Genomic DNA, 23,081 nt, shown 5'->3' with positions numbered 1-23,081 from the left:
AAATGGGAGGAATATATGAAAACCGTGCGGGTGTATGTTTACTCGCACATTGGTTATTCGCTTGGTAAATATTGGGTACTTTTATAGGATCAAGGAACCCAAATGTATAATATCTTCTAGCTAACCATTTTGGGTGAGGTTATGAGTTGTGACACCAGCCTCCCTCTTTCTTAGAGAAATTTACTTTTCCAATGAGCCAGCTACTTCTTAAACTTTCCAGTAATGGGCAGCCATTCTTGATTTTGAAGGTTGAGATGGTAGAGAGAAAGACCAAGGCAGGTGATTGGTAGGGAAGAGATTTGGCACCCCAGAATTGAGTCACATCTCTAGGCCTTCTCACAATAACCCACCAGATGGACCCTCACAGATTTGCTGAGGTTAATTTTCAGCCAACACTAACTCGAAACCAAGCACAATGAATTTGAGGAACCTCAAATTAGCATCATTATCCTTGCAAAACACTAAAGTATCATCTGCATGCTGAAGGTTGACAATTCCTTGATATTTTCTCAAGCCAGTCGGCTCCTTTTAGAGAATTGGACTCCAAAGCTCTCTTGAAATATTTGCCTGCACCATCAGCCACCAACACAAATAGATAGGGAGAGAGTGGATCTCCCGGCCTAAGCCCTCTCCTGCAATTAATCCATCCTCCAGGTAGTCCATTTATCATGACTGTCATTCTTGCAGAGGGAAGGCAGATAAGAAGCCAAGCTCTCCACTTATCACTAAAGCCTCTATTTCAGAAAGCTCCATCAAGAAATCCCAGCTGACCATGTCAAAGGCTTTCTCAAAATCAAGCTCATGTAACACAGCATTCTTGTTTCCTTTTTTCCATTGATTGATGGTTTCATGAGCAAGAAGGAAACTACCCAGAATACCTCTATCAGAAATGAAAACATGTGCACCTTTTCAAATGGTTGGCAGGTAATCCTTCACAGTCAGAGCCCCTCTCTTGCTAGGGACTAGGGTGAATAAGAGAGGTCAATTCTAGCTAAGTTTGCTCTCTCTTTATTATAATGAGAGAACTTCAGAATGTCAGGTTTTAAGGGCTCCTAAAATCTTTGAAAGAACAGTTGAGGGAAGCCATGAGGGCTTGAAGCCAATTGTTATCCGGTTCTGTGGTTTTCTTCTGTCGGTTTACAGATGCACCATATACAAATCGAGTTCGATTGCTCATCAATTGAAATCATGTGCAAACTACTTTCTAGCTATAACTCAAGTATAAATTTAGAAAAAGGAAGTTTAATATTGTGACTGGTTATTATTCTTGAGAATTAGAACCTAGAAAGGTTAAAGACTCGCCAACAAGAATCCAGCAATCCTGAACAGTTGAACTCTCTGTGAATTAAAAGATAACAAATTGACCTGGGGGGAAGTCCTCGTGTTGCAACCCTAAGCCAAAAAAATATGAATTATCAAAGTCATATGTACCTCTGCCCATGTCGAATGGCGACTTTTTATATTCTACTAAAGTTCTACATTTCAGTAGCATTGTTTTAAATGACATTTTAATTTGCTTGGTAGCAAGCCCGTGATACCAATTGCTATACAATGCTCCTCAATATTCTTCTGGGTCAAAAGAAGGTTTTTCTTTTCCTAACAAAAAAGAGGGAAAAAGGAAGTTGCCAGATATTTTTGTGACAAGTCGGTTGCTTACCAACCTCTCACCTGGGCAAAGGCTCAGCGGAAACGCAACATGAAAGGGAGACAAAATCCAGCTACGCAATATGAGGAACCATAACAATTGGCAGTCCCACTTGGAGGTGAAAAAATTAGTATTTTTTATATATACTACAGAAGGCTCATACATTTTTAATATAAATACATCCAGAAAAGTCAAAAAATATTAAGTCTCAGAGTACTTTAGGCAATTTCCTCTCACCAACCCAAAGAGCTCCTCTAGAGTGGTCGGCCACGTAGGCCCTCCAATCCTCAGCTTCATTGGCCTCTCTATAAACATCTTTCTTGAGGTCAATTCAAAGAAGAAAGAGAACCGCTGCAACTATCGGGTTTTGCTTGCGCTATCACAAAATTAAAAACAACAAATACCAAACTAAAAATAGTAACTGCAGGCAAAGAAATAGGCACAAACACAACCATTGGCAGCTACCAAAAACCCAATTTCCATAACATGGGCAAGCCCCTGACCGTAGGTGGGGCAACAGCAGGCGGGGAAAGAAAATCCTGCAAAAGTTTGAAGGAAAGGTGGAAATTTTTGAACGGAGGAAGAAAAGCAATAATATCTAGCTTGAGAGATGACAATATTACTGCATACCCGCATTAGCCTCTGTTGCTGGTGTTTTTCTTTAGAATGGCCTTGGAGCAATTTTCTCCGCCAATTTCGATCTCATGCTGTCCATCTCCTCTCTTTGTCCTGGAAAAGCTTCGGTTCATGGGGTCCATTGGATGGTGGGCATCTTCGAGTGGAAAAGGACTGCCTACCCTTCGAACGATGGGACCAGTTCGAAAAGTAACCTTTCCGACGTGAGACAATTCGCTTTGCCCACATATCAAGACATCTACGGCATCGTTTGCACCGCTCCATACCAGATATTGACCGATTTCAGAGCCTGCATGCATGCACATGCACCGCTCAAACTCCTCTTCAATTTTATTTTCCATTCAAAATGCATCTGCAGAATTTGGAGACACCTGTATTATATGCTTAGGCTCACCACTCCCTATCAGATATGTCCGATTTCAGAGCCCGCACGCATGCACATGCGCCGCTCAGATCCTTCTTCGATTTTGTTTTCCATCCAAAATGCATTTGTAAAATTTAGAAACATCCGTTTTATACATTCAGTCTCTGAATCGAGTCTAACACCGATGCGGAATTTTTCAATAGCTATCAAATAGAATGCATTGCAACGCAAAGAATCCGTGCTCGGACACTGTACCGTACCTCTGTGACTGCTTGAGACACTTCCTTCCATTCACCGTTCGTTTGGAGTGTCCGAGTTGTCATCTGCATGTCATATATAAAGTTACAAATAAAGAAGCTTGTACCCATTGTACGTATTGGTTCCACACAGACAAGACCCAAGATTGGCTGAGATGCCTGAGGGCCATGCTCTGTCTCCAGAAAAAGATCGTTACCAGAGACATTAAAAATCTTATCTTTTTCATTGAAATGGATCCGTCTTCCAGCTCAATGCTGCACAAGTCGTCCCACCTGTCTCAGTCATCATATTAGTTTGCGTAATGGATTTGATTTATTAAGACGTAAGGATTATAAAGCTGGATTGTCATACTACAATCCTTTGGCTGCTGTAAGAATAAAGAAAAAGGCTGCATATGCGACATTGTGGACAGATGGTATCGAGTGTAAACGGGTAGATGCACAAGACAATGAACAGAAACCATTTTCCCGGACAAAAATCCAGTTCATGATGAACAAAAAGATTGAACAGAGACCATGAACTACTGAACTAGGTGTCAATCTTGTGCATCGTAGACTCACTGTGGATGAATGATAAATCGAATCATCTAAGAACAGTGATGGATCTAACCTTACGATATTATACTTGTCAAGGAAGACCATGACACGCTGTAGATGTCACACCCTCTTCATGTCCAGCTGAGAGGAGCTGGCTGTGATCCTTGACGTAAGAGAGGCATGGCTGCGTGACATTGCCGGAGCCCTGCCCACTCTGTACTTTTCGGATAGCTATTTTGGGTAAAGTTCTGAGTTATTATAAATGGTATCATATTGGACCCGGCCCGTAATCTTTGTGGAGTAGAGACACTACAACACGGATTCATTGGGGCTGACCACGGGCCAATCGTGGTGCTTATGATTAGGTTTGAATATATTTGAACCCTTAGCTTGACGAGAACGTTAGGGCTTAAACAGAGGAGTATGTGAGGACCCGTGCGGGCGCTTCGCTGGGTAGATCTTGGGTACTTATGCAGAATCAAGAAACAAAAATAATAGATTTTGGCTAGCCATGTTGGGTGAGGTCCTGAATTGTTACAATAGATCTCTACATCAAACTATATGGCTATTGGAGTGGTGTCATATTTTACGTATCTTCATTTCAGAAGAAGGTAAGATAGGTGCTATGCTATTGAGACATCCTCTTATCTCAATTTCATACATATCTTATGATGCATCCGGTTGGTCAGTGGATGACTGTTCTTCGGTAGCACAAAACATATTTCAACCCTTCATGATCTAAAGCTTCAAGATAAAATGATGCTGCTGCGAGAAATTTGAAAAGAGATTTGTTGGAGTATTTCAAAATTTCCAGCCTACCCTTCTTTTGTCTTGTGTACTTTATTTAATCCCATATTGAAAAGAGATGAAACTCAAATGGTCTTTATATAGTCTTCAACCTCTTTAACTTGGTGAAGTAAAGAAAGTATGTAGTCCACACGCGCACAAACCCAACCTCTTCCTCTTCTCTTCATACTCTTCTTTATTTTCTGTTTTTCCGAGCGATTATGGGTTGTTCGCTAGTCACTGCATCTGCGACATTACCTGCTACACTGAGATTCGGTCGGTGTCCGAGGGGCGCGATCTGATATGGATTTGGCAACAACATCAAACAACAAATCCAGTTCTAAAAAATCAGCACATGTTTGAATTCTTCTCAAGACTACATGCCAAAAGAGTATGGATTTTCTGAGAAATTTTTGGGTTCGGTGGAAAATTAAGAATGCAACGGAGGCTATCATCAGTCAAGAAAGCTCCAAGTCATCACCAAACTCCCATCCACATCAAAACTTATCTTCCGTAGCAAATACGGTTCATCGGCATGGATGGGAGCAAGAATGTAAAAATTGGACCACACAACCATATGGAAGGCCATCATCAGTCAAGGAAGCAAAGGACCCCATATTAGAAAGGTAGATGGCATCCGACCTCATCAACAATTCTTGTCAACAACAAAAACAAGAATCTAGGATAAGCATAGATAATCTTGGGCATGGCAAAACATTAATTCAACTTATTCTTGATTTCCATGCTCATCAGATAATCTTAAGGCTTGAAGACTGAAGCAGCTCCAACTTTTTTATATATTTTTTTGGTACAACGTCGACTTACACACAACAGGTATCGGTGCAGCCCATAAGATCAAGAAAGATAAGAGAATACAGAGGAGACAAAAATCCAACTTTCGCTAGGCTTGTATACATAATATCTAATCGTAACTCCAACGCAATCTCTTCCATTCCCTTCTAACGAACCATTTTTGGAATAATGCAGCATCAGCACCAACCAATCCCGGGGATATCCGAAAAGAGAAGTGAACCATTATAAGCAGTGAGTCGAACAATGTTAATACTCATTCCTTGTGTGCTTTGTGCTTTTGTGTCACTTTCATGTAGTGAGAGGTTTCAGTGCTCTGTTTGGTAGAGGCGTGTTGGAAAGTTACTCTCAAACATGAAGCCAATAGTGAGAGAATAGCAAAACAAATTCTAGTGCGCTTCTTCTAGTGGTATCTACAACTCTACAAGCATCGCAACCAAGCAAAACAAGTCACTTGAGTTTTTAACAACAACACATCCTTCCAGACAAAACCATCTCAACAGCAAGAAAGATCAAGGGTATCATGCTCATTGTATCAATCAATGCAGCAAGTATATGAATCAGAATAACAGATGGTAAGAACAATAGCATGGATACTGAAAACCTGGCAAACAAAGAATCCAATATAAGACATTGTAATGATGGAATTAAATCAATTGATTTGAATATCCAAGATACATTTAAAGAAAATACTTTTTCTCCCAAACTCCAAAAGCATCAATTGATTTGAATATCCAAGATACACTATAGACTCTCAACAGTGAGCGACTCTCTACGGACCATGAGATGGATTTCTGAATTGGATCTAATGAAAACTAATTCCTATCTGTACAAATTCTTTGGCAGACGAGCTTCTAAGTCTTCTTCATCTTGTCAAGCAAGCACAGGAAAAAAATGATCTCTAATACTTCCCAAGCTACCACTTCATCTCAAGAGCCGAAATCCATGACTTTTCAAGCTGCTATCAATATTTTTGTTACTCCAGATTTTGTTCCACTCCAATAATTCTCGATTTCCAAAAGCAATTCATGAAACCTGTTTACGAACTCGTTGATGTTTTCGGAATCTGAAGATCACCACCTACTGTAACTCCAAGGCCTGCTACTCCCTGCTCAATATCACTTCCTCTGGGGCTGCAGGGAGAACCAATCCCGCAATTCCCTCGGCTCAACAGCCTTCTCAGCGATCTCAACCTCGCCGATGTTGGAGACTTAATCTCATCCAAGGGTAGCCTATTTAATGGCAGCGGCAAAACCGGAGATTGGTATCCCTCCATCACTCGTCTTGGTATCTCCATCACCAGCATCCCCTCAGGCTTCCCTGACGAAGTGCTGACAGAACTCGAACTCCCTTCGCAGGAGCCCGCCGCCACAGCCGCCCCCAATCCTCCAGCACTGACTTGCTCCTGGGATCCCCAGAACAGCACATTCGTCGGGAAAGTTGGCGACTCCGGCAACCGCCCATCCGCCAACGCCGCCTCCACCGGAGAAACTTCCGCCAATTCGACAGCAGAATCAGCACTCTCCGGCTTTACCTCGGCGACAAGCGGGCAGCGGCAGAGCGGGCAGGTGGAGTGAGAGTGTAACCACATATCAATGCACTCCAAATGGAAGCCATGCTTGCAATTGGGGAGCAACCGGGCCTCCTCACCCTCCGCCAGCTCCGAGAGGCAGACGGCGCACTCGAGGCCCTCCTTGAATTCCTCCGGCCGGAACACCAGGGAAGGCAGGGCTTTGACTGTGGCGGGATCGACAGTCCGCCGGGGGACCGCAGCTTCGTCGGCGAAGGCGGGGCGGGGGCGGCCAAAGGTGGGGTTGGCGCCCCAGTAGCGCTTGGCGCGGAGGTAGAAGAAGAAGACGAAGAGGAAGGCCATGAAGATGACTACCACCGCGGCCACCATGATCTCGGTGGTCACCGTCGGGGACAGCCCGCTGCTGCTCTTCGCTGCCTGCTCTGGCTGCGACATCGTCTTCGAAAAAATTGAATTTTGGATTCTTGGAAGAATTTGTATACTAAAAACTCTCCCTAACTCAAAAGAAAATGTACAGAAGTTATAGAGTGGGGAGGGGAGAGGAAGAGGGAGAAGGATGGGGAGGAGTTGGGTCTCTGAGGTTATATAAAGTGGGAGGAATAGTTAACTAGTACATGGAAATTTCGGGAAAGGAGAGGACGGTGTACTAAATTGAGATCGAAAGGGACAGAAATGGTGTGGTTTGTCCGAGATCGTTGTACGGGTCGGAGGATTGAAATGCTCGAAGGGCTGTCGCGGCTGATAAGAATGCGGCTTCTCTTGGAAGTATCTTTGGGACGGGCCTGAGGTTGCTATACCAACGGCGGCGCACTGCTTTCTGGAGAATCTGGGGACTGCACGGAGTCAAGATGGTTTCTGGTTTCAGCTGGACCTGGAAATTGAACGGGCAGCACCTGGTTCTAAATGGGATCCAGCCTTCCAATCTAAATGTGCCGAACAGCTGGCTTGAGTGCGGACCGACCCAATTATCTCTCGCCCCCATCATTCAATGTATGTGGGGGCAGCAGCGGTGACGTTGGGGATGGTGGCGGCGGCAATGAGGTACTAAAGATTAAAACGATGAAAATTAGGAGACAGACAATACCATACTTTTAATCCGAGATCGCAAGTCAGAAGTTTTAAAAATCGCTGCACATTCCTAGAAAACTTTCTTTTTTATAAACGTACAAAATATCTCATCATAATATCATAATCAGATAATAAAAATAATTTAAATAAAAATATTTCAATTTTAATTAAATAATAAAATTAAAAGTTTCGTAAAGCTAATAATATTTTAAAAATTTGCATCAACTTTAAAATAAAATCTAATCTAAACAAAATTATTAAAATTTTGTCTCTAATCGCCTTCACATTAAAGTGCCACCGCATAATCCTCAATAACAAGGTATTAAAATACCAACGTACAATATTTACTGACAGGGTATCGAAGTGCCCACATACAATCCATACTGGTAAGTTATCGAAGTGCCAACATACAACTCCCACTGGCAGAGTATCTAAGTGCCAACGTACAACCCTCACTGGCAGAATATCTAAATGACAACGTATAATCTCTACTAGTAGAGTATCGAAGTGCCAACGTACAACCCCCACTTGTAAGGATTCAAAATATAATTAGGCTGTGAGTCCAAATCTGATTCAATTCAAAACTTTTTTTTTCTCAAAACATATTTAATATTCCAAATCATAAGATGCGATATCAAAATCAATCAAACACAATCTTTATCAAAACCAATACGTTTAACGAAGAATCATACAATATTCTAAAAAATATATAAATATTAAAACACCATGCATCAAATTCATAAATCAAGAATAATTTGATTCATAAAATATTTACAATTTATTAATAAATCTAGAGAAGGGATTACATTACTTACCTTACGAATGCAGTCCAACTAATAGATCCAATTAATTCCAAAAATCCTTCTTAGAGACTAATATTCCAAAATTATATTTTTTATTAAAATTTTATTATAATTATTTTAAACATAGAAATTCTAAATTCCAACATTCTCACAGGCTGACCAAGCAGGAGTGCCCGACATCCCATTGTCTGATCAAGGTGATTTCATCGAATTATGCTCAGATTAGGGCACGGATGATTCAACAAAGATCAGAGGTGATCAAATATAACAGTGTTTGGCAAGGGCCAGGGTGGGGCTGGCTTGCCGCCCGACGACCCTAGATTCAGGACCATTCACCAAGGTCAATCCAAAAATCATTGAGAAGCAGGGTCCAACAACCCTAAAGAGAGAGTCCAAACAAAGAGATAAATAAGAGAGAGAAAGAATGGGGAAGAGAGAGAAAAGAGATAAAAGAAAGCTTCTCTCTAACCAATAAAGAGGAAGGAAGACGGTAGCTGCAGGTGGTGCTCGGGGTTAGGGACCCACGGTCAGCCATTGTGGATAGCGGTCGATGGCAACTAGCGATGAGGGAAAATCCTCCTAAAATCGGGGTTCCACTCCCTTATCTCAAGGAATCAATATGTCCCAGCAGTCGGAACTCCAACCAAGGCTATAAGCCACCACAAGAAACAACCGGAATCGAAAGAGAAAGAGATTAGTTTTCCGAAAACGGGGGAGGCATAGCATCTCCTTTTTTTCCCCAAATTCGACGATCACCGGTTAGAATCAAGGCTCTAAGGAGTTCAAAAGAAAGAGGAGAATGTAGATCAAACCCGAGACCTTACCTAGTTTCCGGCGGTGAATGGCAGTGATAATAGCATTGATAGCAACTAGTGTTCAGAGAGAAAAAACAAAACAATCTTCGGCAAAGAGCTCTGTTCAGGCCTGGATCTCCGACGAGTGTGAGAGAAGAGTCAGGGAGAGTTTCTAAATAGAACTGGTCTTGACTGGAATTTGGCTTAGAGTCGGATTCCATTCAGTTATCTCGTGGAGGAAGAAGACTCTCATCGGAAGGCATGTGCATAACACATGCCGATTTTTTTTTTTTGGTCTGGCCAAAAGGACTGGGCCGGTCAAGTTGACCGGGCCCAGTTGACTGGGTCTTACAGATAAGTTGTTGTCTGGTCTCAAGTATCAGTGGGAGTCTCGGAGAGTGAAGTAACGCTACAATTGCCACCAAGGTAGTAGCCTGGTGGTAAGGGGGCGATAATTCCGCTCAAGTTGCCCGGGTTTGAAACGCGCGGGCGTCAATTAAATGAGGGGACCGGATGCCCTATGCCCGGCTGGCTTGTTGGCGGTTACGCTTTCCTTCCACTTGTACCAAGGTGGCACTGGGGTAACGTACCCACACGTGAGGCAGTGAACCCAGTGGGGTGAGCCCACGGGTCGGAAAAGGCACGCGAAACCTGCGACCTGTATCGAACATTCCCTAGTTGAAAGGGGGCCTAGTAATGGGGCTGCTACGTGGGTGGGCTGGTCCCTCCCTCTCCCCTCCTATTCATTTACCAAAAAAAAAAAAAAAAAAAAAGTAACGCTGCAAATTATCCAAGCTAAGCTTTGAGCTGCTTGGCTTGGCTGATAGAATTGATTAAGAGTTTAAGCTGGCATTAACCCAATTACTTGAGTTGGACTCCTTTTTTACTAACCAACTTCTTTAGTTTTTGGTACTTTCTGTTCGGGTTTTTTTTTGGGGGGCATTCTACTAACGAACTTTGAACGAATCTGTTATTGAATGAAGCCTGAGCTGCTCGTGGGCAAGTTGATTAGTCTGCATCCCTAGGAGCAAGGTATTTAAATCTTGATTATCTCGACCCACATAGCAATTAGGAAGATTCCAAGTTTACAAACTATGTTTTTTAAAAGTATGTATTGATATACTTGATAATATTTTAAAAATAAAGGACCCTCCAAAAACAAATAATAAATATTTAAAAACAATTAAGTGAAAATAGATTAGAGGAGATAAGATTTTTGAGGAAAACAGAAAGATTAATTTAAATAAGGTTATATTCTACGAATTGAGAAAACTTAGGATGAAGGGAATGATCAACTTCTTGGGTGAAGTTAAAATCTTTTTGATGAAATTTTACATTTAAGTTGTTTTTTTTAAATTTCAATTATTTTTAAAATAAATTTATAATTAATTACTAATTACATACTTACTTATGAATTTGACTCAGATTGTCCATATGATCCGGTCAATTTGAAAGATGTTCGATCCGATCCGGTCCGATCCAAACATCTCCATAAGTTTATTTATTTATTTATTTATTTATTTTTTAAGAACCTGATATCGGCTTAGGAGGGCTGCACCGTTCCCATCTCGTCGGTTCTCGGTCCCGCGCCATGAATTCCATCTGCCCTTGACTCAGGCTTTAAAACAAGCGACCGCGTCGTCAACCGCACCTATTCAATTCATCGCTCGGACTAAAGAATCTTACTTGGTCTGCTCCTCTCTTCCCTTCTTCTCCATTCTCTCGACCTTTCTTCCCTTGTTCTGCCGCCATTTCTTTCTTTTCCCTTCTATCCCTCGATAAAGAAGACCTTCCATCCTTCCTCTAGGAAGATATCCTGGATATAGATACATAGAATAGCAAGGGAGAATAGGTATCAGAAAACAGAGAGAGAGAGAGAGAGAGAGAGAGAGAGAGAGAGAGAGAGAGAGGTGGGATAAAGCATGCAGCAACCTTCGCATCCGATGGCTCCCATGCCTCCGATGTCCGCCAAGAACATCACCACCGAACAGATTCAGAAGGTATTCCATTTATTCCTACCTCCCATTTCCCCTCCTCGACACTCCTATCTTCTTGATTTATTACGAATCCTTTTTTTTTTTCTGCGTACGTGCCAGCTACCGCTAGGGGTTATGGTTTGATGCCCTCTCTTTGATTTTATTTTTCCTTTTTGATGATTTGAACCATATATTATGCTTATAAAATTAACTAGGGTTCGTGTTTGTACATATACCGCATGGAATGATGTCGATTTTGTTGAGACTTTTATGCTTAATCGAGTCATTGGTTTTGTTAAAAATTATCTTAACTCCGATTGGTTTCTGATGAACTCGTACTGTCTGTGCCCAGGTCTTTTTTAATTGAATTGCTACTTGTCCTCGAGAAGTACATGTTTTAAATGGAAAATGAATGCCATACGTGCCCTGAGCATACTAGAAAAGGCCATGATTCAGGTTTCTTGATGAATTGCTGTGGCGAAATAGGCGTTTAGGCTCTGAAGCCACCTTTGATTTATTTTTTTTTTATTTTTTTTTTATTTTTTTATTTTTTGAAATCACCTTTGAAGTTTCAGTTACACTCTTGGGCACATGTTGCGGCCCTCTCAATTAAAAATGACTTGATGATTGTAGAATAGTTGATGCAGGGAATTAAGTTGGACATTTTAAACAGGGGAAGGAGATTTCTTTTTTTTCATCAAAGTGCCTTCTGGGAAAAGTGATAGAGAGACAAGAGAAGCCTGAATTTGGGGGATTACAGAAATACTGTACAAATACTTTTTATGTTCTGTACAAAAATACCCGTACCAAAACTTGTCATGTTTTTAGATTTTCGTGTTTCATGACTATTATTTTTAACCATTGGCAAAACCAACATGCCCAAACACCGAAATTTGCTTTATAATTGTAACATAGATAAGGAATGTTCAGATTTAGTAATGGATTGAATTACTTGAGTTACGGCTTGCTGTACTTTGGGATGTTATGACCTGTGTTGGTGGGGTAATCAAATTTGGGATAAAAGTAAGGGGGATGAATTATTTTTGATTGAAGGGGAATATACTCTAAAACCTTTGAGAAGTTCCAGGGGATAAAAATTTTATGCCGAAGGTTATTAAGATATATTTTGCTGGTTGACCGTCTCTAAACTGTGATATAACATATTTGAATTGCACAATTAGGCTCATAGCTGAAGAAACTTAATTATATGTATTGCAGATCCTAGACTTTGTTAAAAAGGGGCTTGGAACAATAGAGGTATATTAGAACCGTTGTGAAAAAAGAAAGGGTAATATGAACAGATTTGTTCTAATTTTGGATGTATAAGGTTCGATATCTAAAGTAAAAGAAAAGAAAGCAGACATAGGGAAATCACATGAAAAGAAAAGGTCCTATCTCCAAATGTTTATATAATCACCACTAATTTATTAATAACCTTAGAAGTTCGCAATCCCCAGCATCCATCCTAAGAAAGGATTTGGTCATCTCTTCGTTTGTGCTATTTTTGTTTCAAGGAAGGAGGGCTGGAGTAAAATGCGGATTCTAGCTTTACCTCATTCCAATTTTTGGTTTGTGCAACAACTAAATCATCACACCTTTGGAATTACCGTTCTCTAGAATAAAGGACATGTGATTCTGCTTGGGAGGGATGATAATTCTCATAGGAGTGAAAATGAATGACATTCTTGCTATGAACTAATTATTTATATTTGTTGTATAAAATGAAAATAAATAACATATTTGGTATAAATCACTTAGCGGCATCTTGGGTATAAAATAGAAATGAAAATTTTGTTAACATTTGAAATTAAAAGATGTTGCTCTATTAAGATGAATTGTGAAAATTGTAATGGCCGTTATAACATTATAATGACTGTTACATTGAAGTCCATTATAATAACAGAAGCCTCCAAAACAAGAGTGCAGATTAGGTCTGCTGCACAACAGAAATATCCACTACACCCCAATCTTGTCCATTGTCCTCCTTGAGATTTGTGTGTCATTGCAGCACTTTGGGCCCCACATGCTGCGCATGAATCACAGGATTGGGGTGTGGAAACACTATTTCCGCTATGCATTGGAACTAAACCACATCCCAAAGCAATTATGATGCTTGTTATTCTAAAATTTGATGCTATTCCTTGGTCAAGAATTTAGTAAAAATAATATAAAGTTAAATTTATTTTAAAATATAATTAGCTAGATTAAATGTTAGAACTGACTTATTATACCCTTTCCATTCAATCCTTCATTTTGTGCTCAAAAAATAGAATAAGAATGACAATTATGATTCCCTGTACTCCTTAACCGTTCCATTATGATTCCTATTTTTGTTTTATTTCATTCTCATGAACCAAATATAATGTTAGAGTGCAATAGCGATCGTAGATTTAAGAAAACTGTGATCTCTGGTATAAAAAACATCAGGTTGAGCATATAACTACCCCCCAAAAAAAAGGATAACCTACATCTGGATGCCCACCACCAGCACATCTTTCTCTTCCTGTTTGGCTTTTTCTTGTTTGCTCCTTCATATTCTTTCATTTTCTTTTTGGCATCTAACTTCCCTAAAACCTGAAATAGTTATTCAGTTCTAGTGCTGTGGTGACATGCCTTTATCATATTTACAACAGAAAATCCTACAAAAGTTTGTATTTTTTGATCCATTAGAATGGATTTTAAAATGTGAGCATTTGCTTAAGTTAGATTGTGAAAAACCACATATCGTATGAACCAAAATTAAGATGAAGTAGGCACTGATGATATCAGGACTAGTTGAAGCATTTGGTCAAATTATGCTACTTCTTTGTTTCTGTATTTCTTAAATTTTTATATAAGTGGGTAAGAGATATGGCCTCAAGTAAGAGGATGACTGAATTAAGATTTGTAATGGGCCCAAACAGTGGGTTGGCACTTGTTGGTTTTGGATATAGTTAATATATATGCGCTCTTTGATCTGTGTAACAATAATATAGTCCTTCTTCTCTAGATTCAATTAGTTAATGCCTATGTTAATTGTCATATTCTGTCTTCCTTCCTTCCATTAATAAAATCACGTCTTTCTGTTATGCCATTGTTGTTTTGCCCTGTATTATCATGCAATCAAATCTATCATGCGCTTAATCCCTGCATCCAATTGAAGTTGATCGGAGTGGGGAAGAAAAAATTTAGCCTAATCCACTACTGTTTTGTATTTGATGCAGTACCTGGATGAAAACAAGCAGCTGATTTTGGCAATCCTGGATAATCAAAATCTGGGGAAGCTAACAGAATGCGCTCAGTAAGTGATTGTTTAACACAATTTTACACTTGGAATGTTTTCAGCCTTAGACTTGTTTTTTTTCTCTCTCTCTCTTGCACACAAATACACAATCTTCTCATGAATCTCAATTTTTATCAAATCATGACTATATCTTTATATGATCATTGACAACCAAAATTTCAGTAAACTGAATTTTATGAATAATGTAACATGTAAGCATGCTTCACTATGGTGCTAGTCAGAATGAGATACAAACATCATAGATAGAGCTGGAATCGGATTGAATATCAGTATATCCATATCAGTGTCTATTTTTACTTGAAGAAAATGGATACGGATACAGATATGGATATTAATCAGATGCTAAAATTTATATCCATATTTGTTTTAGACAGATACAAAAACAAACTGGATGTTGAAAGTACAAATAATAAATGGATATAAAAGAGATAGTTAAACTTTATGAACCACCAAATTGAAAATATTATTGTATGGAAGGTAAATTAAGTAAGGTACATGTTAATATTCTCATTTATTTTCCTTTAAAATTTATGAGAACTATATAAGACTAAATAGGATTGCAAATAGAATTGGATTATTCAGATAGACATGGAGATCGATTTTTCTTTGACGGATATGGACACGGATATGGATATTAGTCGGATGCTGAAATTTGTGTTCAAAAACGGATAGATTCAAATATAACATGGATATTATCTAGTCCATGTTTCACCCCTAACCACATAAAAATGTTATACATCAGTTCGTTGTTTTACATATTGCAACTTGGTTTAATACCTAAGATGAAAGCTGTTGCCTTTCCTTATTATTGGAAGCTATGGTAGTTTCCAGGGCTTTTCTCATTTGTGGGAAGAAGTGTTACACATATTTTATGAGCCCTCTGTGTCAACAAGTTTCGGAACATACATTTTAAGTGCAATATCCACCTTACATATATAGCGAGATGATTGATTTAACAATAGCTTATCAATTTTTTCTTCCCATCTTTTATTTAATTTATTCAGATATTTGTTGATTAAATCCATGACTTCCTACAAGAGTCTATCAATTTATAATTGTACTGCCAGTAAAAGTCATCTTAAAGAAAAAAATGGAAGAAAAAGAGGAAGAAAGAAAAGGTTATATGGATCTCAAATGAGAAAGAAATAGATGAATTTAAACTATCGTCTTCCGTACTACTAATCATAAAAAGAATGGATCTTATAAAAGTTAGTATGGTAGAGTATGAGGTTGGAGGTCAAGCATAGGTTTATTTGAAGTTTTCTATTGGGCGGAAGAATATACTGAATAGGTAAATTTTAGTGTAGATGTGGAGCAAACTCACAATTTTGTGGGGATAATGATTGATTTTTGTTCAATGCTTGTCGCTAGAGCCAATTCATCAACTTTTTATACGCTTATTTTGGAAGACTTTTTTATGTGCTTATTTTGGTTTTGTTTAGGATCTTAGCTGTATGAAATCTAAGGTTTGAAACTTTTTAGTAATGTTTAATCATCAGTTATCTCCTGCCTTCTCAGTTTGGCATGAAACATTTTATATGTATGCTTGAGAATGACAATATCGGATGTTTACTTTTTAATTGCTCGATTTGCTGTGGCATCCAGTGTTTGTTGCTTGATTCAATTAACTATTCTTTATTTCATACCAAGGATTAAAAATGTTCAAAGTGTTTGTCTTGAGAAGAGTGGACAAAGAAGTAGGTGAAGTTTCAAGCATAGAAGTCTGGGCTTGGAAGATATATCATGGTTAGTTGCAGAGATTGATTGAAAAGCTTTGGTAGTTTTTATTCAGATACTTTGTTTTCCTCTCTATCCTATTTCTACCTGTGTAGGAGATGAGAGGATCTCCTTCATTTTCTCCCTCTGTAATAACTGCAGTTTTCGGTTATAATATAAACTATTGGTGCTGTAATACAAAAAATGGATAAAGACTGGCTGGATAATTTAATTATCAAGGTGATGTGCAAGAAAATGGCCATTTTTATAATCATGAAGACTCACACATGTTGACAAATTGCTTTGAATTAGAGAACCTGCCACTATGTGGATATTCATATACCATTGAATACGATCTCAATCTGTTTTAGAAAAATATTGTAGAAATTAATCTTAAAACATGTTAGATTTTTTGAAAAAAATGACATGTAATTCAATCGAGTTAACCCTCACATTCCTGTCTCAACCCTTTCTTGGGAATAATTATCGTGAGTTTTTATAAGATGTTTAGAATTGGATGGGTCATTAAAAAGCACAACCTGTCTAATTTTGAGATACATTCCAGAAGATTAAGACAATTTGTTTTCATATATATCATTTCTTATTTGTGGTAGTGCCTTTTTTTTTTCCTATTTTCATTACCCAAGTATTTGCGATTTGATCATAATTTAGACTTCATATAAGATTCCCTGAGTTTTTGACTGCAATACCAATTATAGCCATCTGAAAGTTTTTGTTAGAAAAAGTAAAGGTTATATGGATCTTACATGGATGGCAATAATTGAATTTATACTATGTTTGAAGTGATCACTAAGTTGAGATTAAACAAGAAGATAGAATTTTAAGCTTAAAAAAATGTATTTAAAATTCTTTTTGTTTGGACAAGTATTTTCTGTGTCAAAATTAAATATTGCTATCTATGGTAGGCTACATATTTGGAAGTTAAGCTTGGGATGTGGGGTCAAATTTTCTTTTTGGAATTTATACACTAAAATTGAACCTCCGAAAACACGAGGTGAAGGTATATATTTTGGTGGTTGCTTTAAGACATGTTGATAATTGTGGCTTTAGAGACAGAAAAACTGAGCTCCCATATGGTCATGGAACAATGCAGCAGGACACCTTTAGACCAGCAAGACTGCTCAAGGATTTGACAAAGCCTGGACAAAAAAAAAATAGTGATCATTATGCATGCTAATTTATACAGAATAGTTAATAACCATAGTTACAAATTGATGTTTGGGAACAATTCAGCTAGATTCAAAAGATTGGACTTTAGGAGACACTGTGAAGATTCACCAAAGTCGGATAATAAATTAAATACCTAAATTTAAGAAACGAAAATAAAGAAATTTAGATAGCTGATATATTAGTTCAGGTGAATACAAGCATGAGAGTGTCAAAACTATGAACCAAAACAAAAGCAACACCGCCGGTACTAACATATATAACATCTTCAATATGTAACTTAAATGTTTCTTGAATTAGTTTTAGATAATGTGAATAAATCTACAACTGATGAATAATTAACTAATATAGGAAAAAATTGAGATAACATAAGAAAATTTAACAAATATCTTGGTTTCAATATGTAAGAATATCAGTTGTCTAAGAACCTGCTATTTTTGAGGAGGGGATGGCAGAGGTAGAGGTTGCAGAGTGGGTGGAGATGCTGGTTTGTCTGGCTGTTGGAGTATGCTCGACATGGCCAAGCAACTTCCCACAATGAGATCGTGCCACTCCTACTCAGTGGCAAACTTGGGCATGCTGGCCCAGTTCTTGTCAATCTTATCTTTTTTCCACTTGCTTAGACAATGAACCTTATCCAAGCTATTTATGATAAGGGTAAAACTTCATGTATAATTGTAGTGCAAAAAAATTCCATGAGCAAAAATCTTATTCTAGGCTTTCCCACATTAGGAAATCTCTTAAAAAAAAAAGTTTTATCCTTGGATAGGAGTGAAAAACAAGTCGCTTGTTATTCGTCCAAATCCATTTTCATATTCAATTTGGATTGGATTCAGATAGAAATTCTTGTATCTAATTGGATTTGGATATAGATTCGGATAGTACGTACAATTTTGCTGGATATCTGATACGGATACGAATATTCAGTTTGTTTTTTGAATCCGAATTGGGTACAGATATTAAGGTTTATGACAATATTGACTTCTAATATATAACTAATTTTTATTATACTTGTTCAAACTTGTTCACATTATAAAATATGGTCATTTCAAATATATTATGGTATTTCATATTTTAATAATTAATTATTTTCATAAAAAATTCAAATCTTCTTCCTTTTGACAAAAAAATAAAAATGAATAATTTTATTTTTTTATTTTTTATAATATTTTGATGACCTTTTTGTTTAAAATATTCAAAAATCAATAATTTCAATATATTGCTATATTCATATTTTTTTTAAAATATTTAAAATAGATAATCCATGAATCTTTTTATTCATGCTACAATTAAAACATAATAATGGTATTGAATATAGAAAACTTTTAATACTTTATATTTTTTTATTTAAATAGTTTTAAATTTTAATATATTTTTAATACAAATAGGGTAGGATCAGTGATCCAAACCCTTGGTCAAATTGGTCTATATGCAAGTTTAATAATTCCTTCTTAGACCACTACTTTGTTTATACATTGCTTGCAATCTTGATATGGATTTCTTACCCATCCTTTATGATTATATCATTTATTTAGTTTAAATTATTGAATTATACTTGACATTTGATTTATATACGAATGATATCCAACTTATATTTGTGTTTGGATAAAGAAAATGTGGATATAACTAATATCCGACTTGTATCCATATCCGTTTAAAATAAATATGGATATACTTAATATCCGATTCGTCTCCGTATTTGTTTAGAACAAATATGGGTACTAATTTTGGTATATGTTTGTTATTCGTATCCATATTCATGTTCATTGAAAAATATGGATATACCAGTATCTAATCCGTTTTCAGCCCTATCCTTGGAAGTTCCTAATTTGCATAGTATCAACTAGTAGATTCTTCGGATATGGATTTCTTGAAGGTGCCAAAGCCTCAACTAGGATATCTTGATAGGAAGCCTCCAACTAGGTGCCAAAGCCTCCAACTAGGGATATCTTGAAAAATCAGGTTAGATTTGGGTCATATGTTTTCGTGTCCAACCCTATGGGTTATGTTAGATGACCTGAATGGATGTTGCCCACCCGTATCCAACTTTTAATTTTTAAAATTCCTAAAACCTCTACCTTTCACCCCATTGCCATATTTAGTTGTAGGTTGGATGTTCTGGCTATTTATTTGTAGGTTGAAGGTTTAACCAAGGTTGAACTATGTTCTTGTTGGCAATATTAGTAGTGGAAATTCACATTAATATTTACTTTTAGTTCTTTCACTTGTTATCCATGCAACTATTAATTTTCCTTCTAAATATGTAATAAAGAGTGATCGATTTTTTCTTATCTTGCATTAGACCCAAATTGGGCTAGATATGACCTGGCCAAAATGATGCATTGGATCTAAAAAATTGTTCATTGACCCAACTCGACCTGGCCTGGTTGGTCAGTGGGTTTGGTCTAAAATTGTTGCCCATAAAATAGGAGGAGCTAGGGGGTTCAAGTCGTAGTCATGCTTGCCCCAGTCCCATCCGGCCTAGTTGCAGGCCTACCTCAACTGTGGTTAGGGCTGGAAGTGGGCCTGGCCGAGTTGGGCTATGCCCCTACCTGAACCTGGCCCGATTATTTTTTTCGGATTTCGTGTCGGGCTTAGGCCCGAAATTTTTTGGATAATCCAAGCCTAAGCCCGAGCCCGATTGGGCCGGCCTGAGTTACCCATTTGGGCCAAAATAGGTTCAGTCTGAATCCGATTGAAGTTTAATGTTTTATAAAAAAATGAGCTAGTTAAAAATTAGGTTCTCTCCTATAACGCAAGTAAATGATACATGATACATTGTCCTAAACGAAACTCATTTTAATTTTTTCTGTACTTTCTCATTATTCTCTCTAAATAACAACATGCAAAAATAAATTGATTCGGGCTTAAATTCGAGCTTTGCTTTGAAGTCGGGCCGGGCCAGTGACATACCCGAGCCCAACCCGAAAAACAAATGGGTTCTACATTTAAGCCCAATTCCGGTTTGAACTCTTTCGGGCCTAGCCTGAAGCTGGCCCGGCCCGATGGGTTTCGAGCTAGATGGGCTTCAAGCCGGCTCGAGCCCATTTCCCTCCCTAACGATGGTGCTCATTTTGTTGGCAGTACGCCATCTTCTTTTCTCTTTGAATTAAATGAGACTTGTGTCTCCTCAGTCTTTTAAAGAAACCATCTGACTACTATAGGAATTGGTTCCATTTTGACAGGTCTAACATACTTAACTTTATGCAAACACCACCTAGTCAAACTCAATCCAGACATTCGAAATTCCATCTTGAAGAGCCGGCTCAAGCCCTTCTTGGACACGAAGAAGCTCCTCCATATTTGTCTGCCCTCATAGTTCCTCACAAAATCAATCTCAGCCTGCCTGGTGTCTTCATTTCACTGCAAACATTGCAGGCTCAAACCCATCTTGGACAGGAAGAAGCTCCACCATCTAAATATCTTACACATGATGCCAATTTAAGAAGGCTGAAGGCCCATATTTGTGTGCCGTTGTTCCTCACAAAGTCAATCCCTGCTCTCTTGGCAGCATTTTCATTTCACTGCAAAAATTTACTATCATGTTTCATCCAGTTGTCTAGCAGTCCATGTGTGGTGCTTGGTCGTCTTGAGCACCCTTATATTTTTGAAAGGGCTCTTATTTTATGCTTGTCGTCTATTTTAGCCTTGTATTTCTTTGTGCATGTATTATCTCTAAACTACTACTTTTATCATGATTAGGCTGCTGCTACATTTTGACTACATGGTGTTCCAAAGAAGACTAGGAAGATTCATGATATGATATGTCTCTGCCTCACGATTGTGGTGATTCTCATGAGATATTATATGCTTGAGTCTTTTTATCCATGCATCTGAATCGACTAGGAGTGTTGTTTTTGGTTGATATAGATACCAGAATTGACTTATTTATAGAGAATGTTCTGCTTGAGAAACTATTCCAAGTTTGTTTTTCTTTTTCCTTCAATCTCTTAAAGTAAATGTGGATATGATGGTACGGGTCATGGAGCAGGTACCAAGCTCAACTTCAAAAGAATCTGCTGTATCTGGCTGCAATCGCAGATGCCCAACCACAGGCACCTACAGCTCGTCCTCAGGTTAGTTACAAACCATGTGGTAGGAGTATAATATCTTTCACTGGTTCGTGTTTATCCTCTCATATACCTTTCTGCTAGCAGATGATGCCACATGGAACAATGCCACAAGGAGGCCATTACATGCAGCAGGGACCAATGTTCCCTCCCAGGGCTCCTTTGCAATTCAGTCCACAAATGCAGGAACAGCAGCTTCACCACCAACCACAAGTGCTGCCTTTTCCAGGGCATATGGGCATGAGACCTGGTGCCACCAATGGCATGCATGCCATGCATGCTGAGCCATCTCATGGAGGTAGCGCCGACCACCGGCCAGCTCCAAACTTAGCTGAGTTCCCACAGGGAATCAGCAATCCTAGCAGCTCAGTGGATGGCCGAGGAAGCAAGCAAGATGCAGGTGGTGCCGCCTCTGAACCTGCCGCTGCTGCTGATGACCAAAGGAACTTAGGGACAGGGAGAAACAGGGATGGCGAACCAAACTTAGCTGAAAAGGCCTGAAGATGCTAAAGACACCATGAGCTTTGAGCTCTGGAAAGATAGCTTTGAAAACACGGTATATATAACCAAATGATCAATCCAATGGTGACCTTTTCTGCCTCTTCTGATAAATGGTCGTAATTATGCGCTTGACTGATGTTTTTGGTTTTGAACCTTCAGTTGTCCAGGTTGGTCCTTTTGACTTTTATGAGTACTTGAATGGTATCGTGATGAATATCTTCTGTGATTTTATACATCTGTAGTTTTGTTGGCGACATGCTAATTATTCTACCAAAGTAACAGGTTAAGTTGATAACCAGCAGTATCCAATATCCGGATCACTGGATAACGCCACTGCAACTTAACCTGACAATCTAAATGAACAACTATGATAGGTTCTGCAGTGATTCTTTAGAATTTCCAAGGGAAGATGCAAGCTTGTGAATCTCATGGTATTGTGGGATGTTAGGGGCAAAACTATGTAGCCGCAATCAGCTATGGCCGTGAATCCCTAATCAACAGATGGAAGCAACCATGAAAAAAACGGAATGACTTGGTCTAGTAGATGGTCTGGGGGCACACTCTGTTGCAGATCTGTGGTGGCACCTGGTGACTCATCACTTAAGGCGTTCATCCTTCCTGTACTGTGAAGTTTCATCTACTTTAATGCAATCCTTCCATTCTGGTGCGGGAGAACATGGGTAACCTATGGAATCATAATCCAAAGGGTTGAGGAACTCTTGTAGGTCTGCTGTGGATGAATTTCCATGATATTTTGGAGTCATCATTGGAGCTCCATATGAGGTGATGTCCAAAATCCTAATCATATATTTGGCGCAGAAGGTCTATGTTGTCAAGTGTTCAAGATTCGAGTTTTTTTTTTTTTTTTAAAGTTAATTACTCTTAAAGTTTGTCGAAAACCTCCACAGGTATGCCGTCTGAAAGGAAAATGCAAGCACCAAGAGATGGCTCAGTCTGTTCAAGAGCTTCGGCTCTGACTTGGGTTCGAGTTATATTTTTCATGCAAAAAAAATGATTAATCTTTTTTCGTGATGCGGACCATTAGATCTACACAGGTGTCGAAGCACTCCAAACTTTTTCGTTCGTCCATCCACTTGTCTAGATCTTAAAGCGGCT

The 23,081-nt window shown here is 38.5% G+C and overlaps 2 protein-coding genes across 3 annotated transcripts; one reads left to right on the top strand and one right to left on the bottom strand.

The window, feature by feature from the left end:
• Nucleotides 1–5,661: 5,661 nt before the first annotated feature.
• On the bottom strand, nt 5,662–7,518 carry LOC103714833 (RING-H2 finger protein ATL3-like). The gene has a single exon (XM_008802259.5). The coding sequence runs from the start codon at nt 6,999–7,001 to the stop codon at nt 6,075–6,077; it is 927 nt and encodes a 308-aa protein (XP_008800481.3). The 5' UTR covers nt 7,002–7,518; the 3' UTR covers nt 5,662–6,074.
• Nucleotides 7,519–10,765: 3,247 nt separating this feature from the next.
• LOC103714836 (GRF1-interacting factor 2-like) lies at nt 10,766–22,198 on the top strand. Of its 2 annotated transcripts, XM_088711922.1 has the most exons (5): nt 10,766–11,231; nt 14,411–14,487; nt 21,097–21,156; nt 21,386–21,470; nt 21,552–22,198. In XM_088711922.1, exons 1-5 carry the CDS (start codon nt 11,154–11,156, stop codon nt 21,963–21,965), a joined length of 714 nt encoding a protein of 237 aa, XP_088568048.1. In that variant the 5' UTR covers nt 10,766–11,153; the 3' UTR covers nt 21,966–22,198. The 2 variants fall into 2 exon arrangements, with proteins under 2 accessions (XP_088568048.1, XP_038990257.2); XM_039134329.2 differs by lacking the exon at nt 21,097–21,156 and having other exon boundaries at nt 10,826–11,231.
• The last annotated feature ends 883 nt before the right edge of the window (nt 22,199–23,081 follow it).

Source organism: Phoenix dactylifera, chromosome 15, assembly GCF_051530095.1.
Source record: "Phoenix dactylifera cultivar Ajwa chromosome 15, Ajwa_hap1_PhDact_Kaust_v1.1, whole genome shotgun sequence".
Classification (NCBI taxonomy): domain Eukaryota; kingdom Viridiplantae; phylum Streptophyta; class Magnoliopsida; order Arecales; family Arecaceae; genus Phoenix; species Phoenix dactylifera.
This window is presented reverse-complemented; position numbering and strand designations above follow the sequence as displayed.